The sequence below is a fragment of the Gymnoscopelus microlampas genome (genome assembly GCF_963454915.1).
Source record: "Gymnoscopelus microlampas genome assembly, chromosome: 21".
Classification (NCBI taxonomy): domain Eukaryota; kingdom Metazoa; phylum Chordata; class Actinopteri; order Myctophiformes; family Myctophidae; genus Gymnoscopelus; species Gymnoscopelus microlampas.
Genome location: NC_139958.1, coordinates 33,678,551 through 33,701,838, shown reverse-complemented (window position 1 = coordinate 33,701,838; position 23,288 = coordinate 33,678,551). Strand labels below are relative to the sequence as shown.

General features: G+C 41.3%; 1 protein-coding gene across 1 annotated transcript; it reads right to left on the bottom strand.

Annotated features, from left to right (window-relative positions):
• Window positions 1–1,560: 1,560 nt before the first annotated feature.
• crkl (v-crk avian sarcoma virus CT10 oncogene homolog-like) lies at window positions 1,561–20,480 on the bottom strand. The gene is made up of 3 exons (XM_084047708.1): window positions 19,211–20,480; window positions 17,619–18,072; window positions 1,561–4,833 (listed from the first exon to the last, which is right to left on the bottom strand). Exons 1-3 carry the CDS (start codon window positions 19,519–19,521, stop codon window positions 4,699–4,701), a joined length of 900 nt encoding a protein of 299 aa, XP_083903834.1. The 5' UTR covers window positions 19,522–20,480; the 3' UTR covers window positions 1,561–4,698.
• Window positions 20,481–23,288: the final 2,808 nt, after the last annotated feature.

Genomic DNA, 23,288 nt, shown 5'->3' with positions numbered 1-23,288 from the left:
GAGATTAAAACGTTATAATAAAAAAATAAAATCATAATTTGGGGGTCCATTGCCTAATAATGCATATCAACCTGGGGGTCCTAGAAAAAACAAAAATAACAACAGTCCATTAGTGACAGTCCTGTCAATCTGTGGGATTGTTCAAATGGTTCCACAAGGAGAAGACCACCATAAACACATAGTGAAGTCCATTTGGGTCAACTGTTACTCTCAGAGCTAAATTCACACTGAGGATTTTGCTGTGTGTACTCAGACAGTATAAATGATTAGAAACGTTTACTACTGTTAGGATAAGTATTTGTTGACAAAAAGATAATGCTTATTATATAAACCAAAGCCTCTGCGGAATGATGAACTTCATGTTTTACACATACGTCTTTATTGAGACATGCACTGGCTTCCTGAGTAAAAATATGGAACTTCAGCAGAAAAGCATTATTTTCACTAATAAAGTAATGCAGTCCATCATTGGGGAAAATTGACCATAAATATCTAAGTATTAGTGCACTACATCATACATGCAGACAGTGACGTTCACAGCTAGGTTGCTAATAAAATGCAATTTCATGCAGTGACAAGTTGGGCAAACAGCTATTAAGTCAAAACCGAGGCAGTCACTGGCCTTCAACACAACAGTAATCTGAGTGTTCATGTAGTTCTGAAATTTTATAAAAAGTGACTCTTGTAGGTCTGAGGTAAATGAACAGTCAGGATTTACACAGTAAAGCTTCCCTCTCCCCACCTCTTCCAAAACATAGCGCTGACCTTCCAGTAGTCCAAGTATTTCAGTGATAGTGAAAGCAAGCCAATCCGAAAACTGTATGGTGCCAATACATTTACCTCAACACTCAAGTAGGCTGTCATCACCTACTTTGGCATTATGTGGCAGCCTGAGCCAACCAATGCTTAATTTATACACCGTAGTTAGTACAACAAAATATAAATCAGCCCTCAATATGTTTGTCATTGTGCAGCAGCCAGTGCCGCTAATGGGGCCGGAGTTACATACCATTTAAAAATAAATGTTTATATCATGTATTGCTTTATTATCTAGAATTCTATATAGCATCTACTTCCATTTTTGTTTTGTTTTGAAAAAAATGCATTAGCTTATGCATAGCTATGGTGGGAAAATGGACTCATGAGCAATTTTGTCCTTGAGAAGTTTTCCATTCCCTCACTCTGTAGGTCAACGAGCTGTTGGCTCGCTTTTATTAGCACTTCATTAACATTCATTAATTGCTTCCCTTCTCCTGGGCGCAGCCACAATCGAAACTGGAACTGATAGAAAATAGATGGAAGAGGAGGACCCGCCTGCTGCTCCAGTTTTAATGCTTAATTTATATAGCAGATCTGCAAGCTCATGACACATCGCGATGTGGCAGCGTTGAGAGCTCGTAGATCAGCTATTTTTCGATCAGGCTTACACATGCTTGGATGGCTGTCTAGTTCCAACATGTTCTCACCTTCCCACCCGCCGTCTGTGCGCCATGCAGAACACGACAAGCATGTAGAAGAGACACTTCACCACCAACCTAAATAACATTACCAGGCCAGAGCAACTTTAAAGAAGTAGACGTAAATTTTATTTACTTGTTCTGTACATAAAGGGTCCATACCAGCACGGGTGTTAACCATGGGAAATATTAACACATGTAAATGGTATAAGAAAATAAAAAGGCACAATTTTTCCATTCTTAAGTAAAAGACAACACAGAGGCTTTCCTAGAACATGAGAAAAAACAAAGAGCACTGTAATACTGTTAATGCCTTTACAAAACAAATCTGAAGCATGATGGAAGCAGTCCACCTTGAGAGCGAAATATTCAGGGTGTATTGCTTAATTAGTGGGGTTTGTGAGGGTTGACAAAGAAAAAAAACCCAGACTGGTTTGATTTCACAGACCAGGTGGCATTAGAACTTTTATTTTAATAAGGAAATAAGAAATGACATAAAGCAGCATTTGGCCAGGAAGAACCATCGTCTCCCAGACCAAGAGGTCATGCACAGAGGCAACCAGCAGGCATTTGTTTCCCTTTTGAAAAAGTCACCTTTCGGTCAACGTTCATTTATCCAACAACAGTTTTATTTTAACAAAAATGCTTGAATCAACAGCTGGCTACAAACAAAAAAAAGAACAGAAACCTACCCACCCCCTCCCCAAAAAGTAAGAAGAAAAAAAACTGGGATGCGGCTGAAGGCTGAACATTTGCCCATATTCACAAGGCCACCATTTTACTCTTACGTAATACTCGTCATAACCAGCCTATCCCCCCCGCCCCCCCACCACACACACACACACACACACACACACCTATGACGTAAGAGTGAAATGGCCGGTGTGTGAATATGGTCAATGGTATAACTCAGAGTGAAAGGCTGAGCAGGGCCTTGAAAGGAAAGCACTTAAGGACAAGACGCAAGAGGAAGGGCAAGTGATGAGGTTCAAGGGTTAAAGGGCCATCCACACCAAGAAAGAGCTATAAATATATTGTTCAAATAATCATTTAAACCTTAGTGATTGCAGAGTTCACACCAACTATGACGAGGGTGGTGAACGATATCGTTGGGATCACTTTCAGAGCGATTTGATTAACAATAGAAACATTGACAGCCAGTCAAATCCATCCAAATGTATAGGGCTTTCAACGTTTACAAGTTCAATGTACTGTATATAGAACGTTAGCATTCATCAGCGTGGATGCTCACATCATTATTGGCATGGACGGCCCCTTACACAGTAGAATCCTCAGTGTTCTTTTAGCCATTTTCATAGTGCACCAGAGACCCGGGATGCACATCGGCACATGCTGTTCCATCCGCTGCTTCCAAATATGCAGATGATCCAATCGTTTCTAAACGAGTATGACTGGAAAAGCTTGACACTTCACCGTGGTGTGCTGGAATATCAATTAAAAACATTTGTAAATAAAAAATAAAATCTCTCAGGCATCACTCGTGCATATCAAATTCACACAACCTCATGTGTGAAAAATGCATTCTTTGAAAACGACATGGGATGATGGGATCTCGTTAGCTAGCTGCAACCTTTGCCCTCCTCCCCTGACCTATATCATTGGATGGTGTACAATGTGTGAAATCCCACTAATCCTGATTTATACTTCGTCGTACGATGGTCACGTGCACCAAATATAGAAGATCGGCAAGGTCATTTTCGGTGCGCGACAATATAAATTAGCATTAGCCCCTCCCAACGTCCACTAATATAAGCTAGCAGCGCTAAACAGATGCTTGCGGGAGGCCATGTCATCACGATTACTGCTGCTTACCGATTATTGAATACCTGCTTGAAGCATAGCATCTTCTTGTGTGTGCAAGAAGTCCAAATATATTTGTCATCTTTGACTTGCAGCACTCTGGAACCAAAAGCATATTGAGCTCCAAGCCATGTTCTTATTGGCAAATGTGTAGACATAGCCAAGTGCCCTAAAATGGTTCATCTTGAGTGTTCATTTAACTTTGAAATGGTCCATTCTACTATACTTCTGTTTACTGACAGAATTTGTTTTTAAATAAGACTTCCACCTGCACTGCTGATCATATGGCACAAATAATACAAAGATGAAATCACATACCGGCCGTTTCACATATCGTCTTGGGAAGAGATAAATATGACAATGAAGTCCGTTTTGGAGGAGGTGATTGGATAGGCTCTATGACACAGGTTCTCAATGTCGGGTCCGGGTACCACCAGGAGTACTAGGCGAGTTTGTACAAATGGAACCAAATGGACCCGTAAAGGGTTCCATTTGTACACTCTCAAGAGTTAAATTAACACTTAGAATTGTACAGTGTAGATTGGGGTCCCAAAGACAATGGTTCCATTTTCCATTTCTCAGAGTTACAGATCTGTAAGGATCCATTTGGACCCCTGGTGGGCCCCGGACCCGACGTCGAAAAACCGTGCTCTGATGATGTCGTGTCCATTATGGCGTACCACCCCTCTTCAGCCTCCGTCTCTGGCCCAAGTCCGTTTCTGTCAGTCATGCGACACTGCAGACATTAAACTCTGTTGACCTGAATTCCTCACGGCCAAGTAAAACGCGTGCATGCGTGTGGCAATATTTTAAGTAGAACAGTGACTCGATTGTTTGGAGAAATAACAGTTGACACAGGCTGATTAGCTCCTCATTGCCTCAGTGGTATCCTTAGTCTAAAGGGATATTGCCTTTTTCCACAGTTTGTCGTTCAAAAGAAATCCTCAAAACCAACACAAAAATCACACCAATGCTTTCAAAATCCCCTCAAATTTAAAAATGCAACAAAAAATCCGGTTGTGATGCCATGTGGCAAGATCCACGATGAAGGTATGTACCTACCACACATACACGCACACACACACACACACACACACACACACACACACACACACACAATGCCCAATGATCTGGAAATGGAAGGACACTAAGGCAAAAAAAACACTGCCCAGCCTAGAACCAGGATGAGGAAGAGGGTACCGAGGGAGAGGTGAGGGTCATGTTTTAGTTGGGAACCAAAGTCCAAAGCTGTAAACAGTCAGAAAGCCTCACGATGGTTGGCGGGACAATATAAAAGGGGCATTATCGTGGTACAGCCCCCAAGCAGGCAAGCACGTAACCGTGGTGACTCCGGCGGTGGGGCGGCAACAGCCAGCGGGTTGGGGTGTAGGTTGACACTGGAGAGAAGTCCAGGTCCAGGTCAGTCACTCTCATCTGGATTCTGGGGGTCCAGTATTTTGACATGGGTGAAGGGGAACAGACCCCTTCGGCCGTTCACCTCTCCCTCCCACTGACCGCTCATGTTCCTTTGCAAAACCGTGACAATATCGCCGACCTGGGGAAAGGAGGACAGGGACAGAGTCACTTGAATGCCCATGACGGCTACAATAGAAGCATCTTCAATATAATGTTGGAAAATATGACAGTCCTAATGGTAAAAATAATTATAACTAGAAAAAGTGCTCCTCGGAGCACAAGTCTCCGCCAGCAGACTTGTGTTGGGAATGTTGGGAATGTTCTAATTCTTACAAAAAATAGAACATGTTACTGTGTCATAGTAAAATGACACAAGTGTCCTATCCGTCTGTATAACTGTCCTATCCGTCCTGTCTGTATAAGTGTCCTATCCGTCCTGTCTGTATAAGTGTCCTATCCATCCTGTCTGTATAAGTGTCCTATCCGTCCTGTCTGTATAAGTGTCCTATCCGTCCTGTCTATGTAAGTGTCCTATCCGTCCTGTCTGTGTAAGTGTCCTATCACTCCTGTCTATGTAAGTGTCCTATCCGTCCTGTCTGTGTAAGTGTCCTATCTGTCCTGTCTGTGTCATAGTAACATGACACAAGTGTCCTATCCGTCTGTATAACTGTCCTATCCGTCCTGTCTGTATAAGTGTCCTATCCGTCCTGTCTGTATAAGTGTCCTATCCGTCCTGTCTGTATAAGTGTCCTATCCGTCCTGTCTATGTAAGTGTCCTGTCCGTCCTGTCTGTGTAAGTGTCCTATCTGTCCTGTCTGTGTAAGTGTCCTATCCAATTGTTACAGTATCCGCCATTTCTCAGCCATTTCGTGATTATTCCTGTCTTACCTCACTTTGAAAGAGGCAAAGACTCTTTCAAAGTGACACATGTATTTATAGCCCGTTATATGTCACTAGCCAATCAGATCACAATGCTCGACCAATGTTTGCTTGGCTGACGGAAAGTGAAAACAAACTCTCCTGGCGGAGACAACCAGGATTTCTTTCTTTTTTAATATACAAAATGGCAACAACAACAGCCTCAAAATCTTCTTCAAATGTTTTGAACGCAGTTCCACACATTTAAACGATACTTTTACAAAGCTCAGGGTTACCACGATAAAAACATTTTTAAAAAGCTATTGGCTCGACACAGATCCAAATGATAAAACTAAACTACTTTTAGTTTCAGTTGTATGGAATTAAAGTCGGGGTCATTCAGGATCACAAATACAAAATAATGCCGTCAACTCTTGCCAGGAATTAATCAATACACAGGCTCTGATCTAAGTGTCTCTTGTGCTACTATAGTCAAGTGCACACTGCACACCTGGCTCTAAACAATGTGATGAGGTACAGTAGCTAAGCGTTATTGAGAGCAACTGTTGTGAGCAGGTAACAAGTATGTTTTGTTGTGAGGGTACTAGGCCTGTCACAATTATTACATAATCAGTTATTTTATTTTTTATGTTGGAAAATGTTCATACATTTTTACTCATTGAGTGCCAGAATTGCCAGAATTATTTCTATATTATGTTGTCCCAGTGCCAGAGTTTTTTTCAAAGTAAAAAAAAAGTGCTTAGGAAGCGAGATACAGCCTTTTTCAGTTATACGTTAAACAAGGAGTGGATGGAGCTGCAAATCTTCAGATAATGATATCTTGGGTTCTGAACATATTTTTTTTTTAAAAGAATGTTTTTCAAAAACACGTCAAACACGTCATTGGCACGTTGCGCCATAGCGGTAAAAACACGTGAAACACATTAATGGCACTCAATGAGTTAAAACATTTCCAAAAAATATTTCCACTACTTTTAAAATATGAATACAATAAATGTGTCAATCATTTCTTTGTGCATTAAATGTGTTCAATCTGCCCTGTGTAACTTTTGTTTATGAAGCCTAAAAGCCAAACAGAAAATGGAACACATTTAGGCAATGTGTTCCATTGTTCAATGTCAAAAATTAAAATTAAAACAATTAAAATCGTTAACCGCAATTATTTGCGTTTTGACAAAAAAATGTCATGTCATGTCACGTGACAACCCTAGAGGGTACACAAAGTGGTTCAGAGAAGGTGTACACCTTCCCTTAACCACTCCCCTTCTATGTGCACACTCGGCACTAATCAAATCAATAGTTATCAGTATAGACTTCCCCTCCATTTAAACTTAGTCCATAACATCCTGCCAGAATGGGTTCAAAAATAATAAATGTCATCTGTAAGATTTCCATTTCATTTCACATAACTATGGTTTTAACAGCTGTAAGAAGAGGAGAACGTCGACTTTGCTCAGATGCTTTGCGACATTGTGTGTGACCGCAATCTGGTTGGACCATATGCTCTTTATCAGGATTAAAAAGAGAAATGTTGGCATCGACGTAGAACGTGATTAAAACCTGAATGTGGAGGACACGCTATTTGTAGCTTAAAAGTTCAGAACACGGCCGAAGCTTCAAGGACATTCTTTATCTGTGATGATAATCCTTTGTCCCTTACTGAAACAGGGGAGAAGACCATTAACTATATGAATCCTGGCGTTCTCATTCTGGGGAGAACGTTTTTGGTGAAAATAGCTTATCCACAAGCTCGCGACACGTTGCGAGCTTGTAGAGGCTATTTTCGGTTAGGAGACCAACTATAAAGCCCTGGGGGACCCCAGGAAACCATAGGGTTTAAGTGGTTAAAGCCTGAGTTATACTACATTGTATGATGTGGAATACCGAAAATAGCTGATCTACAAGCTCACAACTCGCCGACTTGACTTATGATGGCGTTGTTCAGCGGAGTATAAATTGAGCATCAGTCACAATATGAGTCTGTGGAACAACAATATGCATCTGTGGAACAGGTCTGGTGGAGGAAGTATGATGATCTCTGCTTGACAATATTATCACAATGAGATTAGACAAGTGTGTCAAAGGTCGGGGGAAGGCATGATCCACCTCACACCACTATAGGTATGATGAAAAATATGAAAGAAATGGCTGCTTTTTAAGGGCTATACAATTAATAGTTCAGACACACATGACGAAGAAACGGCATTGTTCAAATTCCTTGCAATAATTAGTAAAATCCCCACAGAAGATAGCTCTGTGATAAGCCTTTTTTTTTACTTTCTGCAAAGTATGTTTATTTGCACATTAGAAGAATGGTAGTCAGTGAGGGTAGGTGGTATGTAGGTACTGTATGAGCAATGTTGCTACGCAAAAGCACAACTATGTGAATTATTATGATAAATTACATTTAGCCTTGCCTGATAAAGCTTACCTTTAGCAGAAAGATAAGTTCAGGCCCAAACGGCCTACATATCAAACTCTGGTGAGAGAACTTGACTTCTCCAGTTGGAAATAGCCTCTTTCATATGTCAAATAAATAATTCATTTGAGCTTATGCTTCCTAAACCCAAGAGCCCATGCTACTACAACGCAGGGTTTTGGCTTTAGGCCATGATCTGCTCTGAGCCACTGACAGAGAGAATATTGGGGAAGTTACTTTTAAAATGCATACATTTGATAGATTACTCATTACTTTCAATTATTATTATTATATTATATTATAAGTAATATGGAACAACACTTACTGTGCCAAGTAATGTTATATAACTTGTGTCACAGAAACCCCTCAAATGAAGCAGCCTCGAATTAAGCACTATAAAGAACAGCTTCTGAAAGTAATGCATTACTTGACACAGCAAGGGATTTTCTCCAAAGGTTTGCCTTACTATGACATGCCCAGAACTGAGGCGCCAGGGTTCGTGTGGTTAATGTGTTACCCACAACACTGCAAACAGATGAAACATATGAAAGACACGGGGGGGAAGTGTGTGCTACACCATAACAACCAAAAACACAAAATCGTCATGCCATGTGGAACATGCCATAGTACTACTGTTGCTTCAATTTAACCCATTAAGACCGGGAACTCATCTGTCATTTTTTTTATTTCTTTGGAAATTCAAAAATAGCAGATATACAAGCTTGTAGATCTGCTATTTTTGAAAAATCGTGAAAATGTGCGCAAATCTTGGAATATACATATTTTTAAAGCGAACATTTGCAACTCAAATCTTTGGTGGAGGTCCCTGGAACAAAATATTTTGAGATGGGAGGTCCGCGTCCAAATACGTATAGTTTTGGGTGGTCCTTGACATGAAAAGGTTTGAGAACCACTGATATAGCAACATACATTTTAAAAAAAATGATTTAGAAGACAACATTTGTAGAATCGGCTTCAGGTCTTAATGGGTTAAAACGGCAACTGAACACTAGGCCAGTGGTTCTCTGCTGTGCTGCCTTTGGCGACCGAATTTCCCTTGCGGGATCAATAAAGGTCTTATCTTCTCAAAGTGTGGGTTGAGGCACCCAGGGGGCCAATGAGGGGGGAAATAAAATAAAATCATAAAAATGTTTATGAAACACATTTGTCACATTAACCACTTTCATCTTGGCGTTCCTATTTTGGGTAAGTCATTATTGTAAAAACTCTACCCGAGCTGGTGAACACATCTGAGACCATTCTATTTATACTTTGTTCAAAACGGTGACAAACATTAACTACATGAACCCTAGCGTCCCTATTCTGCGGTAACATTTGGCGAAAATCAGATCTACATGCTCACAATTTTGTGACAAATATGTGAGCTTGTAGATCAGCTTTTGTCAAAGCGATTTGGTGTAGACTAGGGAGTTAAGAAGACCAAGTATAGACCCTTGGGGGACCTCGATTAACAGAGAACATAGGGTGTATGTCCAAGTCCTAGATGTTACATTTGTGAGTTGTGTACATTCAAATGGTGGGGGAAGTCCTACAGAGATATGCAACCCACTTTGGGTTTATGGACGACGCACAGGCTGACGCTAACTGAAAGAAGATGTGGTTAGGGGTTTCTTTAGAAGTCAATCTCTCAGGCTACAGCTAACCAAGCAGCAAATTTAGGGGAACTTTGAGTGTGAGTCAATGTGAGGAAATAGCCCGCCCCTATCCACCAATTAACTAGATTTCATTTAAAAATAATTACAATTCTGTGTTCATTGATCAAGTGTAGAGATGGACCGACTTTCAGAGCTGTGTACTGCTCACAGCAGTTCAAATTCCCATGTTAGATTTGAACAAATTACCTCCAGTTTAGTAGAGTGAGGCCTCAACCCTACAATCTCAGTGGTTTATGAAGGAAAGAGGCATCCCAAGCCAATGGTGTAAACTCCACCCGGTTTTAGTTCTGCGTCACAATAGGAAACGTGCCACGGACGTTTGCATCATCCAAGCATACCGTCTCCTGAAAGCCTACCTTCAATGATCTCATGGCAACTAGAGCTGTCACGATCATGACATTTTGGTTGATGATTAATTGTTGCACAAATAAAATTGTTATAACGATTTAACTGTGTTCTTTTTTTTGCAATGGACATTGGAACACATACTGTAAATCAAGCTAAATTTCCGTTTGTCTTTCAGGCTTTGTAAACAACAATTGCATAGGACAGAAATTACAAATAACTTATATTGCCCTGTGCAATATACTGAACACAGAAATGACTGACAAGCAGCATGCTCTGCTTTGGTCGAATTACTATCATAAAACACCCTCGAGCCTCCCATTAACCAATTTTAATATAGGCTTGAGCCGTCACGCCACTAATCAAATATATATTTTTGCAATTGATTGTGCATTCCCCCTAAAGTCACAGATTATGCAAGTCTCGATATTCTTTTTTTGACAGCCCTAAAACCAACCCAAGCTACAAGTTTAATAAAATAGCATTCGAGCAGGAGATATTTTCCACGCAAACAGCAATTTCATATAATCTGGGAGATTGTGCTGCATCAAATTTTCCCAAAACGTTAAAAAGGCAATTAAATACAGTACTAGAGTTAAAAGCTACAAAGTGCCTTTACAAGATTTACGCTAGAGGCCAAGTGCTACCAAAATCAGCAGGGTTTGTCCTGCAATCTGTCATATTATGAGATCTTGTGTGCAAAGTTGTCATTTTGGCTAGAGGAACGGCCAGTGTTGGTACAGAGTTGATTTTGTGAGACCACAAAATCAACTCTGTACCAACACTGTCATGAGATAATCGCAACACTTGGGTTGCACTATTGGCCTACACTAGACAGAAATTCCTGGTTTTCATTTAGGCCATCAATTTAGGTCTGACATTAATGTATCCCTGCTCTCATTGAATAGTGACAAATACCCCCAAATAACTAAAGGGAACTAACTGATTATAGTATCCAAGTCATGCTCCCTGAATTACCCCTCAAGTCTCCTTAAAATGTAATTGTTAATACTGTCGGACAGGTAGTTATGCACCAGCAGAATTTGCTAGTATAGTTGACGAGACAACATTTAATAACATAGTACCCCACCCCTTAATTCTGACTAATCTGTCTCGCCTTCTCCATGTTATAATACAGTATCAGCATCTTTGAACACAACAATGAACAGCCTCATGAATTAATCTATACCAGGGGTCTTCAATGACTTTCAGGCCAAGGACCCCTTGGCTGAGAATGATGAAGCAGGGACCCCCACTACATATTGTATAAAATTGTGTTGCAGATTAAACTTGATCAAAGAATTCATAGATAGTTTCATAGATGTTTTTGACAGCACTATCAGCAGTGTTGTGTAAACTCATGTTTTTTGTAGTTTACACATTATCTTTTCTATTAATATGTTGGAATCATGTTCACGTGTATTATTGTGTAGGCATTTAACCACTTAAACCCTCAATACTTTACATGGCTCTGCACTTGGTCAGCTTTTAATCTCCTCTATACCAAACCTCTTTGCCGAAAACAGCCGATCTACAAGCTGACATCGTATTGTTCTGTGACATGTTGTGAGCTTGTAGATCTGCTATTTTTCTATTAAGGCAATCAATAGAATAATCGCCATAGTTGTGGACCTACTTGCAGTGCCATTAGGCTGCCAGATTGGCACATCGTACATGAGCTGCTGCAGTTTAGCCGCTGCTGTCCTTTAGCTGTGACCCTTGGGATGGGTTTGACAAATAGCACACACTTCCAGAAAGCTCCGACAGCCTGCCCCCGATTACTCAGCATTTTCTACCCAGACAAAAAGCTGACTACTTAACATTTCTTCAACAAACACAAAAAAAGAAAAAAAGAATCAACGGACTGATTAAAGAAATCTATATTTTTCGTCTAGGAAAGGAACAGAGGGAGTGGAGGAGAGAACGGATAAATGAAGAATTATTCACGGACCTTGCCAAGATGTTCTTAGGAATGAACAATTTACCATACACATCTGGTGCTAGGTAATAGATTACATTATGACTGGGCAAAGCATTGTTTTCTTGCAACAGATATGGGTACCAGCAAAAAACCAACACATTTTCAGTTTTCATTTAAACTTTCATGAAAATGTTTAGTTATTAGTTTAGACATTTTGTTTACATGTGCAGTTTAAAAGTTTGCAGCTCAGTTTGACTGTGCACTATATCAGTGGTTCTCAAAGTTGGGTCCAGGGTCCTCTGGGTTCCTTGATGGGGTTCCAAATGGACCCTTAGAGTTATGGGGGTTGTTGAAATTAAAACGTTTTTAGAACCACTGCACTGGATCAACGCTTTTCATTTACAAAAAAAAGGTATGATAGGACTGTCACAATTATTATATAATCGTCTAAGCACTATTATTTGAGATAATCGCAATTATTTTTGTATAATCGTCATCCTCCGTTTCCATGTTAAAAATACATTTTCAGATATTAAAAAAGCAGAACTGGTAGATCTGCAAGCTTACATCGCGTCACTTTGCTTTGTGTGTATATATATATATATATATATATATATATATATATATATATATATATATATATATATATATATACACATACATACATACATATATACATATATATATATATATATATATATATATACATATATATACATATATATATATACATATACATATACATATATATATATATATATATATATATATATATATAATTATATAAACGACAAGTTACTTCCGCGCGCCACTGACGCTATAGCCACAGCTCTGTAATCGAGTAAACACAACGGCGACACAGATCATGTCCCAAACACAGTAGCCACGGCCGACTTTCACAATTTACGGGTGGCGTAGGGCACCTATCATTGCTCACTCCACAGTTTCCACGTCGCAACATCATTTATTACACTCACCACATTTCGGACAAAACGGAAGGTGAATCACTTTCTTACCGTTTAGCGTACGCACCACCGACACCGAACGGCGACGGGTTTCACCGAAACAACACGAACGGCCGCCATTGAAACTCCGCAGCTCTCTCCGTCGCCAAAACAACAACAACACAAGCGCCTCCTTCACCTCCCCTTCACCGTGTCTTCTGCTTCCACGCTCAATTCAGGTGACTACAATGCTATTACATTCACGCTCAACCTCACAATCATAAGCTTCTCCGTTTAGTGTTTCATTAGCGCGAGCGTGGAAAACAACTACAGCGCGCTCCGTCACTCCATCTGTTAAGGGTAAACATAAGGGTTGCCAAGTTGGCATGCCAGGTTTTCTAAAAACAAGCGCCAGAAACAAGCAACCACCTTCATGAAAAGAAATAAAACACCGAAGGGGTCCGCAATGTTCCAGGGGGGTCCCCGCGCGTCCCAACACTCCAGAGGGGGTCCGTCGACCAGCAGGGGGTCCGCGGGGGTCCCCCTGAAACATAAAAAATAAAAAAAATTCTACTTTTTTTTTTTTTTACTTTTCCACAGTTTTACTCCAGCGATTTGGGTACCCCAATATACACGCGCCCACGCTGGGCCCCGTGCGCGGCTGGGGTTGAGGGGGGCGTAGCCCCCCGAAACTCTAGTATATATATATATATATATGTATTCATACGTTCCAATGTTCAATGCCAAACACACAATTAAAATCATTAATCGCAATTATTTGAGTGACAATTAATCGTCAACTTGATTTTATAATCGTGACAGGTATGGATCCCATTGCACGTAGGGCCAGTTTCACTGAGTTTTTGTTGTTATACCTGCGCACCTAGTTCAAAAACAAGGGTATTGCAATCACTCCTGTTCTCATGTGTGTTCCTAACAGCCGTAGCTCCTCAAGTTTTGGTTAGATATTCAGCATTTTGTAACTCCATGTTTGTTCTATCAATAAAGTTACTATATAGTTTTTTATTTGGATGAAATAGGCACACTGGGGCACTTGGGTGGCGCAGTGGTAAAGTAGCTGCCCACCACTGCAGAGTCTCAGGGTTCGAATCCACCGCGGTGCGTCCGGCTTTGTCGAGCGTCTATACGAACGCAATTGGCCCGTGTTTGGGGGAGGGACGTTGGACGGGGAGGGTGATGTTTCTCACTGCACATACTCCTACGGGCTGCGGCGGCATCTGTCAGCGGAGAGTGGTGGGTGGGAGGAGTAGGACGAAGGCTCCATGTCCTCCCGGTGGGGGCTCCTCACTGGTAGGTGAGCCAGTCGGATACAGCAGTGACAACACACAGAACTAACAGTATCTGCTAAATGCTTTGCTATGACTTCATTTATTTAACCTTTTACTAGGGTTTTGAATGACAATGACATTGTGTATTAACAACCAGACCTGCCAATAACAGTAGCCATGACCACATCATTATGTGCCAGGTTACCTGCCTCAAATGTCCATATAAATTGGAGGTTCGCAACTCAGTAAATCTGTTTTACACGGTTTACAAATAGCCTGTGTAATAATAATCGCCAGACTTTAACAACTGACTTGAAGCTGAAATATAAAACTAAAGACACAAAAGGAGACCCAGAAAGGAGATGCTACATATACATAACAGACACGCCTTTCTGTGGCTAAATAAAAGATATCCATCTAGACTCGCTCTGTAGTGTGATCTATCAACATAGTCTGATGAACTGACAATACATTTTAAAAGAAGGGGAACAAAACCACTACTATAGGCCACTCTTGTGCCAATTTTGCACCCATCTTTTAACGTTAAAAAACACCTTTAGATGGCAGCTAAAGCTAGCAGCATACTACAACCTAACAAAACCGTGTTATACTCAATGCGGCCCTGCTCTGGTTTCTTCTGAACGTTAGATCAGCCCACTATACAAGAAAGTGTTTTTCTTTCTTTTTAGCCGCATGCGCTAGCGAGCGGCTCTGTATACAGCACCAGTCGTAGTCCGCCACCCGAGTGAAAAGTCACGACACCTGAGTCAAAAGTGTCGACACCTAAGTCTCATTGGCTGTCCTGGCTGTCCATCACACTTCCCCCCGTTTAAGCTCCCCTTTTAAGCCAATGGGGAGACGAAAATGTAATGGACACGTTAGTCAACGAATTAGACGAGACGAAAATGTTAGGGCGGGACGAATGGAGAAGAGATCCAATCAGAATTACTCTTTTTGAGGGACTAGTTGGGAAGGGATCCAATCAGAACGATCCTCATTGTTAGTTAGGTTGAACCACCCGGAAGCACACCATATTAGGGGCCAGCATGGACGAACAGAAACCACAACAAGGCAACGCACGGAGTCACACAGCAGAGAGAGAGAGAAAGGGAGACAGCTTCAGCCAGGATGGTTAGCCTAAATGCTAGCGTACTTCATTAGACCTAGTTTGGCTATTAAGTTATTATTTGCCCATGTTCACACTGACTTCAATCTTAGCTATTGTTGGGAAGACCCGTGTGGTGTCACAACATGTTGCCACTACTTATATAAAAAACATTGGAGCGTTAATTTGCGACGCTAAATGTTGCCAGGTTTGGCGAGAGAAACAAGCAATCCAAAAAACAAGTAATCAGGTCTATGAAAAGATTGGGGCCAAAAAAGCCTGCAACATGCGGCTTTATTATGACTTTGGTCATACTTGTTTATACCATGGATCTCTGCTGTATGTTTACATCAACCTCAGACGTGCTTTGACATACCGGTAATTTCTTTTTGAGATTTTGCCGTTCTGACGACAGACGCAGTGTATTAAAGTGTGTGCTATCTCTGTCCATTAATTCATTGCCATCTGGTTGTGTTTGTAGTCACTCAGAGAGGGTTTATAGAGGTTTGTACCACCTAACCTCCTCAGACAACTGTCCATAGTACACATGGATTAATAAACGGTCAAATTGTAATCTGCGATTTGTGAAACAGCATGAAAGGAGGACACTAGAGACGTTTTCTTAACAGTTAGCACAATATGTAGAATTGTGATGTTTAGGTATTATCATGCTAAACAATTCCTGCTGTTGTCATACAACCAGTTGAAGAAATTGCAGATCGAGGCTTCAACCTTTTCTTTTATGAAATAAAACACAAACTAATAAACACACTTTAATTTATTCTATTGCTCGTTTAACCACTTCAAATACGCTTTCATCTTAAAATAGCTACTATCCGAAAATAGCTGATCTATAAGCTCACAACGTGTCGCGCGTGGTGTGCGACATGCTTCCATAGAAGACATGCTGGCTACTGAGAACTTTAATCTTTAATCTCAGATTACGGAAATCTCACAATATAAATCATCGAGTGTCTGAAACACCCACATAGGCACTGCCAAAGTACTTTTCCTCCACTATGACATATCTTATTGATCTTATTGAGCAAAAAAAAGGTTCTAGTTCTTTTGGAGTATGCTGCAGCCCTAACTCATCTTTTTTCAAGCAATTATTTCTCCCTTACAAGATAAAAGAAAATACTGGATTTGAATTGTTGTCCTGCTGGTTCATTCACTCTCACCAGTCACCAGGTCTCAAAAATCAATCAACCAATATACGTAGGTGGAATAAATAATACATTTCTATATTTAGAAATAGTCACTGTATCCCCAAAAGGTCAGAACATTGTCGGAAACTAAAGCGGGGAAAACAGTGGTTTTGTCCTTTAATGTCTCAATTGGTGACAATAGATCCCATAGCCCAGATGGATGGAGGCACTGTGATCAGCTAGTTGGATGCCAGACAACCACTGAACTGTAATTGCTCTGTTTATGGATATAGACTCAATCACTCTGATGACAATATTTTCCAGGTACTGAGGTTTAGCTAACTAAGCTATTACACCATTAGCAAGTGCAACCGTTAAGTTGTTTAAAACCAGTAGCCTTGGGAGATGACCTGTAATAAGTATTTTGCCATGTAAGAGTGGGCAATGTTTATTACTGGTGGGGAAGAAATCTCCACCTGGTCAGGACATTCCATTTAGAGGACTTGAAGTCATTTTTCATAGTACTTTCTTTCACTGTTATTTTTGCCACAATTTTGAACTGGAAACGCATATGAAGGTGTCATGTGTGTTTTTCAGTTCAAATCTGCTGCCGAGCCAATCAAACAAAGCTATGGGAAACTGAACAGGAAACAGGCAATGCACCCTCTGGAACCCAGGACTACAGTTATGCGCAAAGGATATAGCACTGACAAAGTTCAGTGTTTTCAGGTTTCTGAACCCAACATTGGCCGGGCTATTATGTGGGTGAAATAGGCTCCGTCTCCCTCTCTCACACAACGCTCGAGCTCTGATCTGACGTCACATATAATCTCCGTCCTATTCTCCCTCCCCTTCGCTGCTGACATCACGCACAACAGAAACCGTTGCCTAACAACAGCAATTTGCGCTGATGTCAACCACTGCCTCACAACACCAATTTGCACTGAATTCATATTTTTGATGGGCAGCTAGACTCCTGCAGAGCCACACCGTTAAAATAATAATAATTCCTTACGAACTATATGACTTTCCATGACAAAAATGCATTATGGTGTAATATTAACACACAAATTAATGGGGAGAACCGCTACAACCTACTAAGAGTTATATTGCCATCTCGGAGAGAGAAAGTTGAACAGTGGGACCTGGAATAGAAACGGGGGGGGAGGGGGGGATCGCAAGCTTCGTTATTCATTACCTCTAGAGCCAGAGCCGTTTTGTCGTAGGCACAGGGCACTCTTTTCTGGATGGCCTTAGCCATGACGGGGCCGTTCTGCACAGACGCCAGGTGACTGATGACTCCAGGTGTGCCAGGGGGCAGTGGAGAAGGGGTCTGGGGTTGAGCGTATGCGTGAGCTGGCTCGGGGATCCCGTAGCTGTTGGAGTTCCGGGAGCCGTGGGCAGGCTGACCAGGGTGGGTGGGAGGTCTCACCACCTTCTCCACGTACGGCACGGGGATCATCCCCACGCGACCCTCTTTGCTCTTGGCACTCCACCACTGCTCCTCCGGCTTCTCTAGGATGATCAGGATCTCGCCTTTCTTGAATGGAAGGTCCTCCGCGTCGCTGCCGGTGAAGTCGTACAGAGTCCGCACGTACTCCAGGTTCTCCTCTGACCCGACCATGGGCTGGATGGGACCGGTGACTGGGTATCTATAGGCAGCAAGATGCATGGTAATGAGGCAGAGGAAGGAATCTTGAGTAGTGGATTATGAAAATGTAGACTGAAGACGAGCGTGTATTAAGAAGATTGATGGGGCCCATTATGAATTCAAGGAGAAGCTTCCTTAAAGGATATTTTATTACCACTTATATAACTACTTTTAATCCAGTGGCCATTATTTACGTCTGTCAAAAGAAGAGCCTTCTGAGGGAGAACCTGTAGAAGAATGTATGTATTTGTAACCAAGTGGAATCTGGTGTTCAACATCAGTGCCTTTAATCCAGGGATAAAATGTACATTTTTAAATCAAGCGGCATATAAAATAACTAAGGTCAAAGAAGATTTTTTAACACTCACACATCAATGCTTCACAGGCACTAACTCTCATTAAAAAGCCACAAAATAAACACATTTACTTGAGTAGATTTTTTTATTTATATTATTATTGAATATGGCTGGCCTCTAAATAGTTATTAATAGTTGCATGACTAGAAGGTAGAGTTTTGTTTTTTGTTGGTCGGTGTGGTTTCCCCCACCTAAAAGGTAGCTCATCTGCATCCTGTACCACCCCTTCTGAGAAAAAGTTACTACAGCAATCTGTATGGTGATCATGGAACCGGCTGGCCTGTCATCAAGTACACAACTAGGCCACTTGACAGAAGGCTGTAGAGTGATTCTTTCAGCACTGTTGCCATCGTGGACTGTACTGCCAACATAGGAATGTAGGTTAGTGCCTGATTGAATACAGACAGCTCCAACATCCAGGCGTATTTTAAATATTTGCTAGTAAAAAAAATGTATAGAAAAGCCAGGAGGTTTTTTGATAGTGTTCATCTCAGTTTTTGCCTTTATTCTATGTGTGTATCTCTGACAGACAGACAAGTATGTCAACTGTATTGTATGTAACAATGTACTGCCTTATAGGCACGTTGTAACTGGCTGATTTCTTATTGTCTGACTGCACTGCCAGTGTTTATGTCTTTTGTACAAGGCATTCTTGTACTTCTGTGGACAGAAATACACATTTCAAGTGTGTGTGTGTGTGTGTGTGTGTGTGTGTGTGTGTGTGTGTGTGTGTGTGTGTGTGTGTGTGTGTGTGTGTGTGTGTGTGTGTGTGTGTGTTCATACCTAGGAGCCGGTTCTATCAACGTAGTCGTATCCAGGTAGTGGATCTTATAGAACTCCAGGAGGGCGGGGAGGTGCTCGAACTCCTGGTCTCCGATCTTAAACCTCTTGCTCGGCAGAGAATTGATGATATAATGGGACACTTTGGAGTTCTCGGACACCGACAGCACATAGTCGCCTGGGCAGGTCGACGAGTCTCGGACCAGGAACATGCCGTGCCTCTGTCCGTGTAATCGATTCTGTGCCTCCTGTCGCGACACGGGTCCGAAATACCAAGCGGACCGATCGGACGAATCGAACCGTGCAGTTGACATGATTCGATCGGAATAAATAAAGCAGCCTACAAAAACAAAAATACAAATAGACCTAACAATAAATTAAAAACGTCTTATGTGATCAGCCGGGGCAGGCAGACCACAAGTGATCGGGTGAATTGATGTTTTAAAACAAATCCAAGGCTGGGCATTCGTCGCCCCGAGGCTCGATCTACGACTGATTTCTGGCCAAAAAAGCTGCAGGCACAGCCGGAGACAACAGCCAATAAACACACCAAACCAACCCGGCCACACACAGTCCGCGACTAGGTGTGGATCCAACTTTGAAACATAATGCCGATTCCCTCCAGTTTAAGTCAATGAGAAAATGTTAAAGAGCCCAAACCTTTGAACAGAAGAAAATACACCGAGCGATCCGGGCGAAGCAACAAATGATCAATCAAAAGGTTCCCCTTTTCGTTCCTTCCTCCGAGAAAAAAAAAGTAACCAACCCCTTTTTTAAAAAAAAAAACAATTTATCTACAACCTACTGTCAGCTACGAGGACGGAAACGCTGCTCTATACTCCTGCCTCACCAGAACAATCCTCATGTCGATACAATGTTGCAACAAAAAAAAACGTTACTTTATATCTTCCTCGGTCTTCCTATAAAAGGCACCGCGCGTCACGGAAATGTGTTTTTTTTTAGAGCCAGGTCCCCTTTCTTGAGTCGGAGGAGCAGCAGACTTTTTTTTTTAGGCAGTAGCAAAAATGGCGGCCTGCAACACGTCTTCACAAAAAAAAAATCCACAACCGAAGCGACTCACCTCCTCCCTCCCATGCATGCATGAGAAGAGTTCTTACAACAGCATGGTACAATAGGGTGTCGCGCGTTGTACCAGCTCGCCGTGAAACGAAACTGTATTCGGTATTTTATCCTACTTTGCCTTGTTTCTCTTGGTCGGCCCCCTCTCTCGCTCTCTTCTCACACAGGCAGACAAACCCAGTGCACTGGTGGTGGTGCGAGAGCCGAAAAATGGCGACGGGAGGGCAGGTCTACTGTGCTGCGCGCGCCCTGCTTCCTAGCCGCACGTCACTCCCCCCGGCACCCCGCCTTGTGCTGCCAGTTCGACGACGGGACTCCCTTTTGCTTTGGTGTTTCGCCCAGGTGGGCGCGGTTTGGAGGTTAGGTTAAAGGAGTAGTTCACCCCAAAAAATAACTTATTTTCTATCGATTAATAGTCACCCCATGGAGACGTGGATTTATGGATATTTTTTAGACAATAATTTGACGAGCAACAGTTGTTCCGGTAGGTAGGAGACACAAGGGAGACTCTGAACTCTTTTGAACTATCCCTTTTCCTCACCCCCGACGTACGCCAATTCCCATCTCCGTCTAGTATGTACGCCACTTAAAGGACGACTTCACCACTTTTCAACCTATCTTCATATAATAGGTCCTCACTAATGCTCATGATAAAATGGTACAATTTTTTTCTAATCAGTCTGTGTCTCAGAGGAGGGCTGTAGACAGTTCAGAAACCCGTCTACCAGTGACATCATCGATGGGGAATCCAAGCTAATAGAAACTGCAGGCTTTGTATTCCTGGAAAGTTGCAATGCAATAATAGATCCCATTGTTCTCGCCTTAATAAAAATCTGAATAAAAAAATTGTAATCTTTTTGGGAAAAAAAATCCTGCCTAACGATGATGTCACTGGTAGACGAGTTTCTGGACTGTCCACAGCCCTCCTATGAGACACAGACCAAGTAGAAAAAAATGGTATCATTTCATCATGAGCATTAGTGAGGACCTATTATATGAAGATATGTTGAAAAGTGGTGAAGTCGTCCTTTAAGGCAGTGGTTCCCAAACAGTGGGTCGGGATCCATTTGTAGGGCAGTGGTTCCCAAACAGTGGGTCGGGGTCCATTTGTGGGTCGCAGACCCATTTGTATGGGTTGCGACTGGCAAGTAAATATTAATATCCTTTTTTTTACTTCGTAGATTTTCGTTTTCGTTTCCCCCCCACATTTATTCAAAAACAAATCTATATTCCATTGAAAATACATTTTAAAAAAATGTATAGCTGATCTACAAGCTCACAAGTTGTGAGCTTGTAGATCGGCTATTTTCACTAGTTTGGGTCCCGGGAAGACATCAAATTTCTCTTTTGGGTCACGACCAAAAAAGTTTGGGAACCACTGGGTCAAGGCATAGGCCTACATTTCTGTGAGGTTAGGGTTAGGTTTAGCAATATAACCACGCCCACCTGGGCGAATCACCAAATAAAGAGGGAGTCCCTCTCTCTGACGCCTCTCTCTGACAACTGGAGACAGTTAGTTTCCGCGACACAGCCCCGGTCATAACGAAAGCACTGCAGTGACACATTATGAATCAGCTGGGATGGAATTCATAAAAGTCGTGCACTTGGTGACAAGTTTTAGATTTTTGGCATGGTGTTAGGTAATAGGTAGTCTATGAGCATAAGGTTTTGAAAAAACATCGCAAACGAATTGGGCTCGCCCCCTAGTGGTTTGCAATAACTCCAATATTAGATAGGTGTGGGTATGGTTGAAACCCCAAATCATTGATAAGAACATCTTTTTCAATGGATTCTGTTACTATTGGGCATGCTAAATAGCATACTAAACATCTGGAAAATCTAACTTCTGGAAAGGCATAATTTTCAAAATGGCTGCTGAGAGCTTAAAATCTCATTCATTACTCATTACTGTTTTTTGTGTTTAGGTTTTTTAGGTTTCAGGGCTCAATGAATGTGACTGAATCAGTACAATTACTATCAGTTAATTATGTATTGCCAAATTAAAGATGGCGTACCAGGTGATGTCCCTAGGGAATATGTAAAAAATCATTAAGATTTTAAGAGTTTTGTTAAAAAGTTTAATCTCTATATTCTGAATTCTGATGGTAATCATTTCTGTGTTTCTGTCTGTTCATGTTCAATAACAGGTGTCTCCCCATCTCTCCAGCTCTTTACAGAATATATTTTTTTCAGGTGGGTCACCAATTTCATCCAATCAGGAGAAAGAACCCATTATCATCTTCAATTCTAGTGTTCCAATTCAAAATGTGTCTTCTCATTCCATTATTTCATCACTTCCAATTTCACTTGTTTATCCTGGATCCTGTTTTGTATGAGTTCTCCCTCCAGTTTAGATGAAATTCTCCTGGCTTGAAAATGTTATTTTCAGTTTACTAGGACTGGAGAGACAGTGAGACCCCTGTTACTGAACAAACACTCTATAACTCTATAAGTAGCCTAATCATTGCAACAGACTCAGAGTCTATAGCAATGATTACTATCACAGTATAGAGCTATTTAACATTTATTTTTAACAAAATAATATCACTTACACCCTGTGTAACCTAAATAAATATAATGATATCCCTCCTTCAACACCAGCATTAATATTAATAATAATAATAATAATAATAGAAGACTACTGGTATTCTACAGTGATTTTGATTCTGGGCTGAGCCATCAGTAAAATAAAATAAAAAATAAACATCTGTGATAGGATTTAATTAAATACATACAATCTCAGTGTAAATGTATGCATATGTAACCAGAATAGTTCCATTTAATGGATCCCTATAGTTCCATTTAGTTACAGTTGTACTCCCTCAGAGGTAAATTAACACTCAGGATTGTACAGTGTACAGTAGGGGAACCATAAGTCAACTAGTCAGCTATAAGACATTTGTTCTGTCGACAACTATTTCAGGACTCCGGTGAACAAGCATTACACATTTCCCCATTTTCAATTCCTGTTCATGTCAAACTTCCTCACTTTTCAAATCTA

Bases quoted from the DNA above. Each gene is read 5' to 3' on its own strand.
- crkl (XM_084047708.1), bottom strand. From the start codon at position 19,521: ATGTCAACTGCACGGTTCGATTCGTCCGATCGGTCCGCTTGGTATTTC. The intron at 18,073-19,210 runs GTATGAACACAC...TGCTGCCTATAG, and splicing joins TTGATAGAACCGGCTCCTAG to ATACCCAGTCACCGGTCCCA. The intron at 4,834-17,618 runs GTAATGAATAAC...TCCTTTCCCCAG, and splicing joins AAACGGCTCTGGCTCTAGAG to GTCGGCGATATTGTCACGGT.